This window comes from Amborella trichopoda, chromosome 5 (genome assembly GCF_054954075.1).
Source record: "Amborella trichopoda isolate Santa Cruz 75 chromosome 5, AtrichopodaSantaCruz75HAP2 v2.0, whole genome shotgun sequence".
Classification (NCBI taxonomy): domain Eukaryota; kingdom Viridiplantae; phylum Streptophyta; class Magnoliopsida; order Amborellales; family Amborellaceae; genus Amborella; species Amborella trichopoda.
The window spans coordinates 8,962,828-8,980,883 of record NC_142340.1 but is presented as its reverse complement, the minus strand read 5'-3'; the positions used below and the strand labels follow the sequence as shown (position 1 = coordinate 8,980,883).

Below are 18,056 nucleotides of genomic sequence, written 5' to 3'. Positions count from 1 at the left end.
TACACTATTTTTTAAGCTTTAAATTTTATAATTAAAAATAAAAATATATTTTAAGACTTTCACAAAAAATTCCAGTATTGAAACTATATTTCTTAACACTATTTAAAAGTGCGCTTTGATTGTTTAGTGTCTCGGCTCTATACAAAACCGCATCACATAATGTATCATGACGCTATTCCTCAAGGAAAGGGGGAGCTAGAAGCTGGCACATTGGCTCTAAGGTACAGTTACTATAAGGAAAGTTAACCCAGGACTAAAGCCCTTTTATTTTTTTAGTTCCATTAGAGAGACAGAGGGAGGGGGTAGGAAGTGTTGGCCCTTCAGGGGGTGGGTAAAACCATGTCCCTAAGAATACAGCTTACTACAACATAAGTTTCCTTGTAACACTAAACATTGCAATGTGGGTTTGTGCCTTGGCAACAGCTTTGACAAGATCCCAACCACTTTCTTAAAATATATTTCTTCAGCCCTCAATGGAAAGTCCAGGAAAAGTCAGCAGAGAAGTGTTTGCACTGCAATTATGTTCTACTAGAGAGACAAGGCAAAGGAAAAATCATCAAAGATTTGAATAATATGTTGGGGCTTTGGGGACTCGTAATGGTGAAACAGCATTCTCAAAGAATACATCTTATTATAACTTAAAAAGGTTTCCTCATAACACTGAACACAGTGCCTGGTATTGTGCTTCGGCAACAGATGACAAGACCCGTCTCTCTACAATGGATCTCTTTCTTCAGCTCTCAATGAAATAGAATACCCAATAGTTACATATATAATACTATGTTACATTTTTGCCGCTTGCCGCAAGACCCGTGGAGGAGTATCAAACAGACTCAACGAAACCTTGTGGTGCTTACGCATCCAGCCTTCTTCCTGTGAATCAATCTTGGACTCCTCAAGCTAAACAAGATTGACCGATGAGAGTTATTACCATGACTGCCGGATAGAGTCCAGTGTACTAGCATCATCAATTGATGGAGTTCCTTGATTGCTTGGATATGTACTTAAACACGACCTTGTTCAATCATAGCTTGTGCAAGATTCAAGAACGCTGAAATGGTTCCTCCATGTACTAAAGCCCTGCAATAAAATGTACGAGCAAGAAAACCATTTTTTATGGGTCATAAATTGAAAATCAAATGTAATTAACATATTGACATAAACTTCAAGGTCCCAGGTGTTAAGACAGAGAAAAGACATGTCAATTACCAATAAAATTAGTAATTAAAATGAAATTTATCAGCAAATTAAGTGCTTCATGTGATGAGCAACAATCCTTTAGTTCTCAACCATAACGAGAACACTATACTTGCGACTAATCAATTGATTTGCATAAACAGCAAGGTCCCACATAATCAAAATCAATACTTTAAAAATACGACCGGTGGGTGACAAACCAGTCACCCACTGTCTCTCAGTGAACCAGCTAGGAGGTCTCCATGAATTTAGAAAATAAAAAATAAACTAGAAGAAATTTAAATCTTGGTTGTTCAAAAATTTAAACATGACAAACCAGTCACCCACTGTCTCTCAGTGAACCAGCTAGGAGGTCTCCATGAAGTTAGAAAATAAAAAATAAACTAAAAGAAATTTAAATCTTGGTTGTTCAAAAATTTAAACATGATTTAGGATTCTCAAATTGACCTAAAAGCAATTTGTTTATGACATTTGACTCATAAAAATATGATTTTTAGGGGTGAACTGGTCTGAGTCCCGATTATGTTGGGGACTCAAACTGGTCCAAAGCTGATTTGAGCCAGCTTGATGATTTTTAAAACACTAATCACAAGATTCATAATATACAGAGTAATTTAAGAAGAACTGGAATAGTTGACGTCAGGCTGTGGCCTTTGGTTCAATGGTACAATGCCAGGCTTCTATGAGAGATGCCCAAAATCAAAAAGTTGATGGAAGCTGTACAAACAAGTCATTTGTTTCTAAGAATGAAAGAAGACTCACATAACATTCATAACTCTACCAATATTTGGAACAACTTTCCATGGTTTTAGACTCCCAAAAACTATACACACACTAACTACAGACAGAAAATTAACCAAATCTCTGTTAAGTCCAAGAAAAAGAGGTATAAAATCTTTGAGGGCTTCTGATTTCGTTTTTATTTTTATTTCTCTATTACTTGCCAATAGAGAAAGGGATTGTATACAATGAGACCATTTACTTTTGATACAAGAAGGTCACAATTATTTACAACCATCTGATGTGATATCTGATAGCTTGGATGTGTCACAAAGTTCGAGAAAATTTCTTTTGAACTTTGAGCTTGGTCAATGAAATAAATGCTGCCACCCAATTTCACATCCAATCGTCAAGATTAATTGTGACCGCCTTGTACTAAAAGTAAATGGTTTCATTATATACTTTCCCATAGAGAAAATGATTATCCAACTATATACATGTTTAACGGTGTATAACAACGAAAGATAGATGTGCCTTGCTCCACTAACACATGCTGCCAAAAGACATCTCATTTAGGTGGGTTTGGGGAGGAAGACATACTCAGGGTTCTCCTTAAGGAAACCATAGTCACTTGCAGCCTTCATGGATTTCTGATATATCTGCTTCATAGATTCCTGTCAAGAATCAAATCAACATCAGTAACAGAAGCATCATTTCAACACTCACTACATTAGTTGGTATTGATGAGGAAATACTGAAAAGCACAAGAGAAAATTGCAGAATCTCAGATAGTGTTAAGTTGTCATGTCTGAGAATATGCAAAAACATATCTTAAATCATAGGAACATAATGAAACCAGCAAAACCTTAATAGGGCTTGCTACAAAGTATACGGTGGATATTTTACAGATTGTCAGCTGTGGGCATCGTTGGACACTGTGAGACCCCAAATGAGATATACTTAATTAAAACTATCACCCCCTTAAATTTTAAAAATATGACTAACATCCCCCAGTTTCCCTTCATTAACTTTCTCACCAATGTTTGTCAGTCTTTACACGCATGCCCAAAGCATCAAGAAACTTATTGACATACCAAGATAACTTTGACATAATTACTACAAATCATTAAAAATTCAATTCTAAGCAATGACATTTTTTATTACCAAGGGCAATTGACAAAAGTACTTTATGAACCAAGAACAACTCAAATGCACAACTCAAATGCATCAGTGGTCGTATTTCCCCAATCCTGGCAAATGATAAATCAATTTCCGTATGGGGCAGGTATGTTTTATCGCCAAAGAATAGATAAGATAACAAATTTCCATACACTACAAGCATGTCAACAAATCTCCTCCGCCCTCCCTCCCCCTCTCTTTCTACTTTGTTTTCGTCACCACTCTTGGCAAATGGAATGGCCATATAGGGCAAGGATATTTTATTGCCAAAGAATAGATAAGATAACAAAGTTAACCATACTATGAGCATGTCTGCAATCCCCTTCCTCCCTCCCTTGAATCCGTTGATGAGTTTGCAACAAAATACACAATGAATGGTCAGCTGTGAGTGTTGTTGGACACTGTGACACCCCAGCCCCCTACTGAAATATTCTTAAACTAAAACTGCCATACCCCCCCCCCCCCCTACCCCTTCCCTCTAAAATTATAATCCCAAATAACCCCAACCTATAAAAAGCTCACAAAAGACCCCCCCGAAGTTAGAAAAAAAAGACATTAACCACCCCCCCAGTCCCCCCCCTCTTTGCCTTTTCCATTGTCCAAATTACTGCATTTACTCTTCTTCATTTTTCTAATAACCTCATCATATAAATGGCTACAAGCATGTTAGCAAATCTCCTCCCTCCCTCTTGTTAGCAAATAACTCAAGCAACAATTGGGTTTTCAGTTCGGGATATAAATTTGTGAATAGATTAAGATCCCGTTTGGATCCCTGAAGAAAAATTGTCTGGAAAAAATTATTTCCTGCAACTACATTTCTTGACAAAAACATTTCTTGTAACATGGAGTCTTGCTGTTTCGATAAATCTGGATGCAACATGGAAAATACATTTCTATCTAGAAAAGGGGTTAAATACAAGGAATCCCTAGAGAGCAAAACATGTTTGAGAGAGAGAGAGAGAGAGAGAGAGAGAGAGAGAAGGAAACGGCTAGAGAAAAATGGAAGTATGAAGAGATTTCTATGAATTGCCCCCCTTTTCCTTTTTTTTGGGGGGGGGAGAGAGAGAGAGAGAGAGAGAGTTTTGGGATAGCAAAGGTGGTTGGGGGGGAAGGGAGACAGATGGAAGAGAATGTCCTTTTTTATCTGGGCCCCAGCAAACAATACGCTCCTTTCAACTTTTTTTGCTTGGCTCCATAAGTAATTAATTTTTTAGCTTGTGGGAAGACCAATTTCTCTATTTTGGGTTCAAAATAGACAATACAACTTTTGGAAGAACCAATTCCACCTCCAATTTTGGATCCAAATTGTGGAAATTGGCAATATCCCGGGAAAACCATTTCCTAGTAATTTTTTCCAGATATCCAAATGGAAATTTCTCAAACATTATCCCAAAAACCATGGGACCCTTTATTATGGATTTGGTCATAATTTTCAAATGAACTTTTGGGATTCTCAGGGACCAAGCAGAACTAAAGTGAAAAAAACTTCATTGAGGAAGGCTATTCCGAGGAACATACCACAACCAAATATGGGTCATAAGACAGCAGAAATACCTGGAGCTTATTCTCGAACTCCTCGGGGGACCAATGTATAGAATTACAGTCTTGACTCAGTTCAAGTTCCCCAACTCCAACCTGCAATTACAATGTTTCATATGGAGTCAGAATGGGTTCCCAACAATGTTTAATATAATAACTTCCGGCAAACAATGCCCACAGAAGAAAAAATAACATAAAAGTTTTAATTGCCCATTTCAAGTATATGATCCAAATATATATTTTTTCTTGATTAACCTAAAGAAAACAAAATTTTTTTATATGTAAAAAAGTATTTATAAAATTCAATTTCCAGGAAAAAGCTCAGTGTACTAATGTTGTCAGGAACTTCCTGGAAAGTTTAAAAAGTCCACCTTACTTCAAACTGTTGAATAGATTTTTTTTTTTTTTTTTATGATGTTAAACCTTTCAAATTGTTCAATGGTTCAATCCATATTCTGACTCTCTATCCTTGGTACCAATTCACTACCAATGAACAAACTGAACAAGGAGACAAAATGAATTCACTAAACCAAGCTCCCAAGAAGCACAAAAAGCTACCAAAAGTGACACCAACTAGGGCAAGGTCTATCAAATGCATAGCTAAATATCCTGATAATCTTTCTTAAATAATAACACTGACAAAGCTTGATGTCCAAGAAAAGATGGTGTCGAAATCATTTTTTAAATGGTGTCGAAATCATTTTTTAAATGGTGTCGAAATAATTTTTAAATGAACAGTGGCCCAATTACCGGTTCTTAATTTATCAATTTCGGAGGATTCATGTCATAAGGACATCCAGCAGTTGGCTTCTAATTGAGTGCCGATTCCGTTACACACTACAATTGTAAGAAACTGTCCAGTTGTATTAAAATTCAATCATTAATAGCTTGAAGCATCTTGGCTACAAGAAGATGATGGGCGCAAACGTTTCAGGTCGATGGTTATATGGAGCAAGCATCAATAAAGTCGGTGTATGATTGCATCAAATATAGCTCTCTCCCACATGGATGATACTCCAGTTTGTGCGATGTTTCCCACAAGGAGAGAACTATGTTTTGGTTCAGGTGCTGTGAAGTTGTTTAACAAAGGTTAACCCAAAGAAAAATGTGACCAATATAAATTAAGGCAGACAACAATGTTATTAAAAAGCATGTCAAGCAAGAGCCTAGACAAGGGTCACATGCCAAGCAACCCAATTGCCTAATACAGGATCACGTAAGGGGAAAGGCTTGGACACAGGTCGCCTAGAGGCCAAAGTGTTTTCACTCAAGATAAATACGCCAGGATATCCAAAAGGGTAAAATGGCCGATCAAATATAAAAATTTGATCAACTTCAAGATCACCAAAACACTAATACTAGTATATGTTTCTTTAAGGAAAGACCAACAAGTAGAGGACACTTAAAACAACTCCAAGCTCCATGTTCCTTAATTATGCAGAACATACAAAAAGCACAAAACACGAATCCGTATATAATAAGATTGGATAAGTCTAGTATAGTGTTTAATTCATGATTGTTGAGTACATAGTCCATTTTCTTATGGCATCTGAAGGTGATAAAAATCCTTAAAATGACATGGGGGTTAGGTATAAATAATCAGGAAAGATAATCTAAGGCATAGAACTCATGCATGAAAAGGAAAGTAATCTGAAGAAGCATAATCTAATCCGCAGCTAATTGTATAGTTTAATAGGTTGGGCCAACTGAATAGAGCCATACCCCCCCTGCACATGCAGCTTTTGCTGGTGCTATCAAAACTTTAGCTTTCCTCAGGACATCAAGTGCTTGAGGGGTACAAGGCATAATTGAACCTGGACATGGAGAAAGGCATAAATAAATATTGGCATAGTTTTGAGCCAAAGCAAGAAAGAAATACAGTAAAATATTAACGAAATTACGTCATGACCTACTGAACACCTTCTATCAAGATACGGCAACCCGAATTAACCAAAGCTAGGGCATCAGAGTGGTCTATCTCATTTTGACATGCACAAGGGAATGCAAGATCACACCGTTCATTCCAAGGTTTTGCCTCATCAGTGTACTTCGCATGAGCATAAGACTTTAGGTAATCTCTGCAAATTGAAAATAAGTCATATTCAGCAGTTTAAAACTAAAATATCCATAAAATAAGGCTACACAATCAACATATCTGGCTACAATATCTGACCTTAGGCTTCTCTGCTGGACCTTGAGATCTCTCAAGATCGTAAGCTTGTGAAAGTCAAATCCATTATCGTCACATAAATAGCCTCTGGAATCTGCATAGGTACAAAAATTCAGTGCTGCAAAACTAGTTGCAAGCACTTGAATGAAATACCATGCCATACAATACACAAACTGTATATACTTTCCCCAAGAAAAGTAAAAAGAAAAAAAGAAAAACACAACAAGCACAAGACATCTTGAGAACAAGCCTATCTAAAGTTGATGCATCACTGATTAATAAATAAGTAACGAAGTTATAATAGGCACAGCCAGGACAGTTGTAAGTAAATTTCTAGTCAATCTCAAAGTTAAAACGAGACAAAAAAACTAAAGGATACCAGATATTGTGATGGGCACGGCACCAAATGCAATAAGCTTCTCTAGAACATGCATTGCTATCTTCCCAGAACCACTCACAATACATCTGGAATTTAAAATTCACAAAAAAAAAAAAAATTAGAGCAATTTGTGATAGATATTGATATGTTTGCTGATTAACCAAGCACCATTTAGTAAAAATAAAGAGCATATCAATATCAGTAAGTAGAGTCCTGGAGAGAGAATATTAAGCTAGTGGATTATCCCTGTAAGGCCCTGGATACTTGGGAAGAATATAAAGTTCAGGGTGCTTATAATCAGAAAATGGATGATAACCAATGGAAAGGAAATGGACATACAGCCATTCAACAAATGAAGGCACACAACTCACTACAGCATGTATGTGTTTAACAGGAAACCTCGGGGGGGGAAGAGAGAGAGAGAGAGAGAGAGAGAGATTTTATAAAAATAACAGCTGTATAGAGTAGCACAAAGAAAGAATGGGATTATTATCATTTTTGGACTAGATGTATGAGATTGAGCTAGAAACCTTAATCCTTTAAGATCCTTATTCATGTCTGCAATTATAAGTTGAGCAAAATAAACCTGCAAAAAGCCAGGGTTGTGAGGATTACACCATTTTAGCAGAATAAAAGACTAATAGAAACTTGCACTCCAAGATAGGACCCAAAATCATTAGCCTGCAGGTGAATTGAAAAGTTTGCAAGTACTAGGAGTTACCAGTCCATAGCCTGTGGCTTCAGTCCGAAGGCTAGAACCTGACCAGAAATTTCTAGGCCCTGTAAAACTTCCCTGCAAAAGTAAGAAAAACCTAATGACTTCTAATATAATGGTGCTGGGAGGCAGTTGCAGGCGAAGTCATTAGTCAGAAATTTTCACATTCAGAGCTCAAAAAAATTGACAAATTACAGTTTGAGATCTTTTTGATTGCAGAGAATAAGCATTACTCGATAGATTACATCTTTATCCATGTCAGTAAAAAAAGCATGAATATGGAACAGCCCCATTGACTCTAAAGCCAAAGATCAGATCCTTGTGTTTGAAAATCAGATCTTTACTGAGGCCCTTGGGCATGGGCAAATATGGTCATTCTCCCCCTAAAAGAAGGCTGAGTGGTAGGGTGGAGGTGTATTCTAACCCTCCAAAAGCCCATTTTTAGCTTTTAGAGAGGGGAAGCCCTTCTTAAAACAAATATTAGATCAATTCTTTTCAAGATTGAAACTATTTTTCATCCTTTCATGTTCTTGCAAAATCATAAAGGATAGAAAGGAATTGATTGCGAGACACAAAGAGAGCGTTTTGTGGCCAAAGCTTGCTGCTTCGAGCCAGCTTTGGTTAGGTTCGAAGATTAGTTTATTTTGATTTTGTGCTTGCCATTATTGATACTTTTCAGTATTGGGTTTTTTTTTTTTTTTTTTGGGGAGAATTTAAGTATGCATTTGGGTTTGTTGGCCCTTTTCAAGATGGTTTCTGTTTTGGGTTTATTGACATTTTTTATGTTAGGTTTAGGTTTTGTAATAATTTTCTAGTTTGAAATTTTGATATTAGACCTTCTCGTTTTGTAGCATTTTTTCTAGTATGGGATTGGGTTTCTTGATCAATTCTCTCAATATTTGGTTTTGGTTTCCAAAAAAATTTGAATTTTGATTTTGTGATTATTTTTCTAGTTCCATTTCCCATTTTGGACCATTTGATTTTGTAATTTTTTTTCCCATACGGTTTTGAGTTTCTTGATGACTTTTCTCAATATTTAGTTGTAGTTTAGTGGCTTTTTTGGGTTTTGGTTTTGTAATCTCTCTGTCCCAATTTTTTGATTTGGAGCCTTTTTGTTTTGTAATTTTTTTCTAGTATGGCTTTTGGTTTCTCGATTGCTTATTTCAAAATTGGATTTCAGTTTAGCAAGTTCTTTCAATACTTAAGTTTTTGCTTGTTTACTTTATTTCAGATTAGGTTTTGATTTGTTACACCTTGTATTTATTCAAAAATACATTTTGGTTTGGGCATTGTTCAGGTTGGAGTCAGTGAATTAGTAGCAATGTCATCTCCCCGTTCAGATAAACTCAAATAAACAAGATGATCCGGGGTTGGAAATATGCCTCCACGATCCAAACGATAAACATAGGGTGGAATGCAAGTTCTGTGAAAACGTCTAAATTATTGGCAAGTAAAGAAACATTTGGCTTGTATTAGAGGCAATGTAACCCCTCCATGCAAGGTGGTACAAGTCGAAATTAGGAGAGAAACGTTGGCCCATTTGGAAGTCGGTCAAAAGAAGAAAAAAGAGAGGAAAATATAATACGAGAAGATTGTGGAAGTCAGTGAATGTTTTTTGAGAAGAAGAAGATACATACAATTATGTTCAGGAAGGGGAGCCTGAGCTGGGTTCAACTGAAATTAGTAGAAGGGGCAGAAGAAGCCTAGCACAAAGAGGCCTATGGATTCTTATGCTACCCCTGATCCCAAGGTTTCGTTAGAGAAAAGAAGCAAACTAATACACACAACTGCTTCAAGAAGGAAGATAGGGATCGAGTATGTCAATACAGGGCCCAATGGATGTACCAAGCAGCATCTCCTTCGAAGCAACTAGTTTGAAGAGCTTCCATTCAAGGTTGGAAGCAATGGGTCAATTTCCATGTTGAAGGGCCCTACTCCTAATGAGCTCAGGGAGATAATGGGGTTACATTAACAACTGATTCATGGACAAATAGGAGGGGAAAAGTATCGTGAAATTTAGGGTGAATCGTACAATGGGAATAACGTTTCTACACTCCATTGATGCATCTGAGGAAACATAAAATTACAGTTCATTTTCAACATAGTGGACAAGTGTATAAAGGAGGTGGCCAGTAAGTATTATGTCATCCAAGTGGCTACAAATATGGTTGCAGACAACATATTGATTGCCACACTCTTGAGAGAGAAGATGCCACATATTTTTTGGACACCTTGTGCGGTGCATTACAACAACCTCATGCTTGAGACGATTAAAAACTTAAAAATTGTGGGAGATCCCGGTATGTGGGAAGCCTTTAAAATTACTACTTGTACCTTTCTTTACCTTAATAGAATAGAACAGCTAACTACTTCAAAAAAAAAAAAAAAAGGTTAAAAATTGTGGACTCCATGATAAAGAAAACAAAAGTCACTAATGTTGTCATATGCAACCACACACAATTTCCAACCATGATGAGGGAGTTCACAAATAAGAGGGAGTTGGTGTAGCAGGGGTGACAAAGTTTGCCCCTTCTTATTTGACGTATATCTATCTTAATCCAAAAGACAAGCTTAAAATCATTTTTATCTTTAAATAATGGAACGATAGCAATTGGTCCAAGCATCCAAAAGGAAAGGCATATGACAGTATTTTTTTGTGTTACTCCACTTTCTTCTCATGTCGCATGTCGATACATGTTGACACTTCAACACATATCAACACATAAAGACATGGCCCCAACTCCTTGACTATACATGTTGGGTGTGATTTCTATAAGGTTGCAACCTTAAACAATCCAATTAAGGCGCACATCCAAATTTTATCTTAACATATAAATTTGGTGTAAAAAATTATTAGGATCATCTAAAAATCTATTTTCATATCTAATTATAAAGTTTTAAACTCCAAAAATGGTTAAAATCAAGTAGATCCATAAACATATGAAAATCTTGAAAATGGACGGTCTAGATAATATGTTGCAAGATGAACTATTTCTGGGACTAGGAATCCTTTTTTTTTTGCATATTCATACATCTCGATGTCGAGATGATTAATTATAGGGTTTTTCAACATTAAAACAACATTTTCCAATGGATTTTTGAAGTGCATCCTTAATTCTACATTTTAAGGTTGCAACCTTGTACAAACTTTTTCCATACATGTTTAGTGAATTATATGCATAAAAGTATGTATCAGCACTTCTCTATCCATGTGGCCTTCGGGGACATGCAGTACATGTTAATACAACATCCCAAAATTCTCATCGAGCACGGGATTCAGGTCTTAAGTAAGACTAGTTAATGGAGTGAGTCCGCTCTAGGATGAGTCCAAGCGGACTCGGCCAAGTAGTGCACAGGCCGAGAAAAGGGCAAAAACCAAAAATAAAAATTGTTGAAAATAAAAAATAGTAAAGGGCAAACTATATACGACATTTGAAGTCCCAATAAGATGGAAAAAGTATATAAAAGGAGGATTAGAAAAAATTGAACCGTTTCAAAAAAAACTCAGAAAAGGGGGAACTATAAAATAAGGCAAATGACAAGAAAAACTCAAATCAAAGTTACATACAAATCTTTAGTCATTGATTTTACAAAAAAATATAGGTTTTTCATTTTTATGAATTTTTAATCTTCCCAAGTTTGTACCATAGTACTCGGCTCGGCAAAGGGCTGAGTCCAAGTAACTCGGCTGAGTTCGAGTGGACTCAGCTGAGTTCTCGAATATTGCATTAATATTATATTAGTAAGTTGCACCTGTTTCACAGGTCTCATTAAAGTATTATATACAATATATCATGGGGAAAAACAAACCAATGATACAATAATGAATGGCTCCTATTGGAACATTCTAGGCATGAGAGAGAAAGAGAGAGATTTATGGGATTTCCATGTGGGTGAGATAGAAGAGGACAGAGTGAGAGATTGAAATTAGAGGGAGGTAGAGTTTTACCCTAAAAATTTGGATGGCTATGATAGAGACAGAGAAAGGATGGAGTATGATGGACTTTCTTTATCAATGATTCAGAGGATAGAGCATTGGTTCAGTGGAAGAGAAAGATATACAGACTCCTAGCCAAGAGGGAGAGCAAGTCCGGTGGAAATAGGAAGAGAGAGAAAGATTCATGTGTAGTTATTATAGATTTTAGATATTTAAGTAATTTAGGTAAGTTATTATAGGTTTTAGATATTTAGGCAATTTAGGTAAGGTATAAATCCCTTATTTGGGGGATGAGATTTTAGATAGAAATAAAACAAAAGTGCTCTAGAGAAAGTGAATGAATGCATGGAGAGAGAGGTAACTCCCATGAAAATAGGGGGAGAGAGAGAGAGAGAGAGAGAGAGAGAGAGAGAGAGAGATTAACGTATAGTTATTATAGATTTAAATATTTAGGTAATTTAGGTAAGGTATAAATCCTTTATTTGTGGATGAGAATTTAGATAGAAATAAAATAGAAGAGTGTTCAAGTGATACAACAGCTATATAGCTAGAAAAATGATACACTTGCTAAAGTGATACAGCTGACCTGCTGTATAGTCAAGAAGAAAGAAGTCATAACCTGCCTTTATTTGTGGATGAAAATTTATATAGAAATAAAATATAAGTGCTTGAGAGAGAGAGGGCATGGATGTGTGGAGGAGTGCATGAAATTAGGAAAGCCAGGTAATTAGGTGAGGTATGAATCCCTTTATTTGTGGGGTGAGATTTTACATAGATAAAAATAAAATAAAAATTCGTGGAGAGAGAGGTATGAAAGAGAACAATAGAAAAATGATGGGTAAAAATTGATATAATGTAAAAATCAAAAAGACAAAACTGACAGTAAAAAAGGCTCTTGTTGCAAGAATAAAGAGGGTAACATTCTAATATGATAATCGATAAGAAGAATTGGCTTGCCCCCAGTGCAGCTTGAGCCTAAGACCTTTCACTAAAGCTGCCTATCCTAAATTATACATAACTCAATGTTTTAATATATGTTAACTTATTAATGGGGCAACATAAGGACAAAGCAATGCTGGTTCACAATTCTAACCTAAAACTTTCTATTAAAGTGTTGCCCACTCCATCACTACAGCTATCTATTACTAGTGGTATACAAATGGAATTTTTGGATATGTAACCTTAATAATGGGACAACGTAAAGTACTACAATAAATGCTGCCCAACTGCAAGCCTCCCATTGGTTTCGGACATGAGACCAACTCATGTGATGGAGATGTTTTATATTTAGAAAATAATATATCAAAAAAAAAACTCAAGTAATATATTGTATGGATGTGCCGAGAAGTACTAGGTTGTTGGCCACCTACACTAGAAAGACAAGCATGTCGTTATCTGCATAAAATTGAAAGATAGAAAGCACCAATGAGTCATACTTACAAGGCAATGGAGGTTGCCAAGGAAGAGAAATCAAGGAAAAGTATGCACTATTTAGTAGATGCTGAGTAGAACAACCAGTTATATGGGCCCTTGCACGCAACATGGTAGTATCTCAACCATGCTTACTTTTATAATGATCATGAGATTATTTCCAATGGTTGGACCACGGATAGATTCAATATGCACAACATGATACAACCTTGACGTGGAATTCCAAGATCTCATAATAACAAAATTGAATATTGTGCAAATTCTCGATGAAAACTTGGGCCAAACATAACAATAAGATAAAGCTCCAATCTACATCTAGGTGATCGTTGTATTCATCTTTTCATTGAGAATTTATGATGTAAGTACTTGGATGACATTATAAAAATTAGTAATATAAGCATAATATTCCTATGCTCTAAATTCCATAAATGTCTAATAAATGTTGTTGCTATGTAATGTAGCTCTATGGTGGGTAACACACGGGGAAAAATTCAAGCACTTGCAGAGGACAAACCTTCACATGCTAAGCTGACTTCTAGCTCATCTTGTTTCAAGCTTGTTTGAGTTGGTAATTTCTCAAGTTACATTGTCCTACTCCAATCAGTCCTGATATGCCTTATTAGGCAGCAATAACTTGCATTACTATATCTAGGGAAAATATCACTAGAAATGGTGAGAACACCTCACAAACTCAACGAGATGGTTAACTCAACAATATGCCAAGAAAGTGGTTACTTTTTTAAGATTCTTTTGCTGAGGTATCTCCTAAGAATTCTGTTAAGACATGCTCAAATTGCCTCGTTCTGGGTTTGCATCCTTGAATAAACAAGGGCATTTTGGTAATTTAACTCACTTAAACCAAATGACCCAAATACCCTGCTTGTTTTGGTTACCAAACCCTGAACAACGCTTTTTTCATAGAATAATCTTGTTCAGGATTGCAACCCAGAACAAGTGGGTACATTTTGGCAGTTTGGCCCCCCACTTAAGTCGCCAGAGCCAGACTATATTTTGAAATCATGTTCGAGCTGTAAAATCAGGAATAAGTAGGGGTTTTTTTAACTATTTGGCTCGAATAATTTAAGTAATCAAATTACCAAAATGCCCCTATTAGTTTAGGGTTGCAAACCCAAAACTAGAGCAATTTGGGCATTTTTTAACTAAATAGTTGACGAGGTACCTAAGTGAAATGCCTCTTTAACAAGTAACAACATTGGTGGTAATTTAGTTGATTTAACCACTGCATTGATTTTTTTGTGCTTTGACTTTGAACATTTTATTGATAGTTTCCTTTTTCCTAAATTAAATATTCACGCATTATCCAAAAGGCCCATAAGCAAAAGAGAAACAGACTCAATCAAAAGAGACTGAATGATCTTGTATAAGTCTAGCATAATCCATGGTTGACGGAATGCTATCAAAATGCTTTTATATCAACTCCATATTGTGAGGAATATGGATGATTTTAGAAAGTGCCTGGTCAATGTAGGAGATGATTAGATGTTCCATGGGGAAAGTTTGAGATGGGGTCAAGTTCATGAGGTTGCTAGAAGCTTATTGAGCCCTGTGCGGGACACCAAATCCTCAACGAAGAGCTTGAGGACAAAAAAGGAGGACTCTGTCTAAGAGGAGAAGAGGAAGAAAAGTATTGTGTACAGGACAGGGTTAACCCTAATAATAATACCTTGGCATCAGATGTATGGGATAGTGATAATGTAGATGGTGATGATGCTAGTGATGAGGCTGTTGACCTTGATGATGGATCTCAGTTCTTCTTGTGTGAAATTGATTATGTTGTATTAAAAAGTATAAGAGATGTACAGATTACATGTCATAAAACCCTTTTAACAAATTGACTTTCAAAGTCTTCTACAATGGATAACTACAGCTAAAAGAACGCGCAGGCGGGGGAAGCTTTTCATTTGATATTTGATTTCTTGTTTTGTTGTTTTAGGACTTAGGAGTGGGCTCCCAGGTCTTATAAGCCCTGTCTTTGTTTGTATGGAATGTAACTGCGTTTCTTTTTTTCCTTTTTTTCGATGGTTCAGTAGCAGGAATCAAACTTGAGATGCAGCATTGCTGACTTCAACTTCTAACCACTCAATCGCAAAGCCTGATTCCTAAATGTAACTACTTAATATATAAGGCCCATGAGGCTTATGGCCCATAATCCAAAATCACGATGTCGAATGACTGACGTGATTGTTATTTTATTTCAAGTTCAACTTTCAAGTTTGTACAAATTTCAATCTTCTAGATCTCTACTACTTCAAGTTTCAATCTTATAGATTTCTAATAATTCAAGTTTCACAGTCGAGTATGTACACACAAAATGTATGCAAAAAACAGCAAAAGCAAACAAAACATGCTAAAAGTCAAATATATTTTTTATATTAATAAAAAGCCAAACGCCCCTCCCGAGAACACCGACCCCTTCACATTGTTTCTGGGATCCTCTATCATGAGGTGACCACCAAGGCAGCATCTCACGCTTCTTAAAACATTGAAAAAAAGAAAAGAAAATGTAAACCCTTTTTGAATAATAATTTACTGGACATTTTCTTCATCGTTGTCCATCACAAGATGGTAATTTCTAAAGAGATCCGATCTGCTAGATCAACAGCTAACTAGCAAGTGGAAGGAGACAAATATGATGCCTAACACCATATGTATCCAATATGAAATCACGAACTGGCTAGTCAAAGCACCAGCCAGATGTCATAGCACCCTGCTCTTTAGTGAGAATAATAAAGGAATTAAAGCATCCAAGAAATTGCTTCAATTCCAGACTTGTAGTATGTTAGCTAACAGGAGATTCCCCAAGCCATAGGGATGAATGTCATTGCCATCATGATTTCCAAATAAAAGTTAGTCTCCCAAAGTCAGCAGGTCTTTATTTTGAGTATTTTAGATAGTCTTCAATATTCAAAAGGATCCTCCATAACTTCAAAATTTATAATAAGAGCATATACATAATAGAGAAGTTACTGCTGAGCTCAAGAGAATGCCCCAGAATGTCAAAAAGGTTAGTTTCTCCATAGGACAAGACCCAGACGTTAAATACGAAACCACATAATGGTTCTCGAATTCCAATGGCATCCGTGCAAGCCTTCTTTGCAAAGACTGATGGCACCATTTCCTTTTATGTGTGAACTTATGCATGAGACCCTTGGAAGTCACATACCGTAGACACTCTCAAAGTTGACATTCTATTACTTAGAGACCTCTAATACTTGGTGAAACCAACATTATAAATAATTTATAAGCAACAATTCTAAAAATTGACCAAAATTGTAAAAACACGGTGGAGATATAATGATTAGAACGGGTTTAATGTTCTTTCAAAAAATGACTACAAAAGATAATAAATTTCTTAATGTTTGATAGAAATATGGGTTAAGTAACACGAAACTTTACTACTTTATATTTTATTGGTAGGTACTTGAATTTATTTATTAGTGAGGAATAGTGTGTAAAAAATTGTGGCAATCAATTTTCAAGAAAAGGCCCACGTAGCACCTAGGTGTCTCTCCCCTAGCCCTAGATGGGACTCCCTAGTGGCCATGTCCCTGGGCAAGTGCCCAAGCACCAGGTGTCGCACCATGGTGAACACATTCCACCTAAGGTGATGCCCACCTCGGTCTCCCCTTGCCTGTGGGCACAAAACAATTCTAGAAGTTTTAAAAATCATCTCAAACCTAGCCTTTTCCGTTTAGAGTATGGATTCATTATGACCTATTGAGAGAAGTCAAAAGAGGAAGTTTTACTGATTTAGAGTATGACATTCATCAAAAACACTGAGAGTCAAAGATCAGACAACAGAAGTTAGTTAAAATATCTCTATTTCAGATTTCTTCGTTCTTTCAAAATGTCTTCTTTTAAAATTTCTTGATGAGACTCGTAATTTATGTGCTATGTATGTATTGATGATGGGAACAGCATATTCAATACTGTCTTTTTTTTTTCTATCTACAATACGTCACAAACTAACATTATAAATGGTAGTCGTATGTGCATCCAATTGTTGAGTGGGATATTAGTACACATATCTGTGGCTGGATTACAAATATTCCCAAGTTGTATCCCAATTTCCAAATTAATGTTCATATCCACTCGATATCTTGGGTCGATAATCCAAGAGAATAGAGAGATTGAGGAAGATATCGAGAATAGAATTAGAGCTGGGTGGGCAAAGTGGAGTTGTGCATCCAGAGTTTTATGTGATCACCGCATATACCAATGAAACTAAAGTTTTATAAGACAGTTGTAAGACCAGCCATGCTATATGGGATGGAATGTTGGTCAAGAAACAACATATCTATAGGATGAATGTAGTTGAGATAAGGACGTTGAGATGGATGAGTGGCAAGCCAGGAAAGGATAGAATTCAGGATGAGTACATATAAGGGAACTTAAGGGTAGTTCCAATAGGCAATAAGATATGGAAAAGTAAACTTAGGTTGGCTAGCCACATGTAGTGTAAGTCTAATACAAGTGCAACGTAGGTCAAATACAACACTAGTTAGGAGGGGCAATTTGGTTCAAGTGGAAAGCTCTAAAACAGGAAGGGGAAGACCCAAAAGGACATGGATGAAAGTAGTGAAAAAATATATGGTGACTTATGGTCTAACTGAGGGTATGGCCCTTGATAGAGCAAATATCAGAATAAGATTTGTGTAGTCGACCCCCAAATAGTTGGGATAAAGCTTGGAGGATGATGATGATGATGATCCACTCATATTAGTGCAACTCAATATCAAGCTCAAGGCTTCATAGAAAGAATCAAACA

At 36.3% G+C, this 18,056-nt stretch overlaps 1 protein-coding gene across 2 annotated transcripts in view; it reads right to left on the bottom strand.

Moving 5' to 3' along the window:
• Nucleotides 1-598: 598 nt before the first annotated feature.
• The window catches only part of LOC18443727 (Amino acid dehydrogenase family protein), a 29,730-nt gene continuing 12,272 nt past the window's right edge, over nt 599-18,056 (bottom strand). Inside the window, exons 7-15 of one of the 2 annotated variants that reach the window (XR_016055871.1) lie at nt 7,906-7,977; nt 7,715-7,770; nt 7,185-7,270; nt 6,809-6,899; nt 6,545-6,713; nt 6,358-6,449; nt 4,651-4,731; nt 2,518-2,591; nt 599-1,080 (exon numbers count right to left, since the gene is read on the bottom strand). Coding sequence is in view for 1 of the 2 variants with exons in the window: in XM_011628565.3 (XP_011626867.1) it covers nt 1,005-1,080; nt 2,518-2,591; nt 4,651-4,731; nt 6,358-6,449; nt 6,556-6,713; nt 6,809-6,899; nt 7,185-7,270; nt 7,715-7,770; nt 7,906-7,977 (786 nt within the window). In the remaining variant the exon portion in view is untranslated. The remainder of the gene's footprint in view (nt 1,081-2,517; nt 2,592-4,650; nt 4,732-6,357; nt 6,450-6,544; nt 6,714-6,808; nt 6,900-7,184; nt 7,271-7,714; nt 7,771-7,905; nt 7,978-18,056) is intronic. The other variant, XM_011628565.3, reaches the window with a different exon arrangement.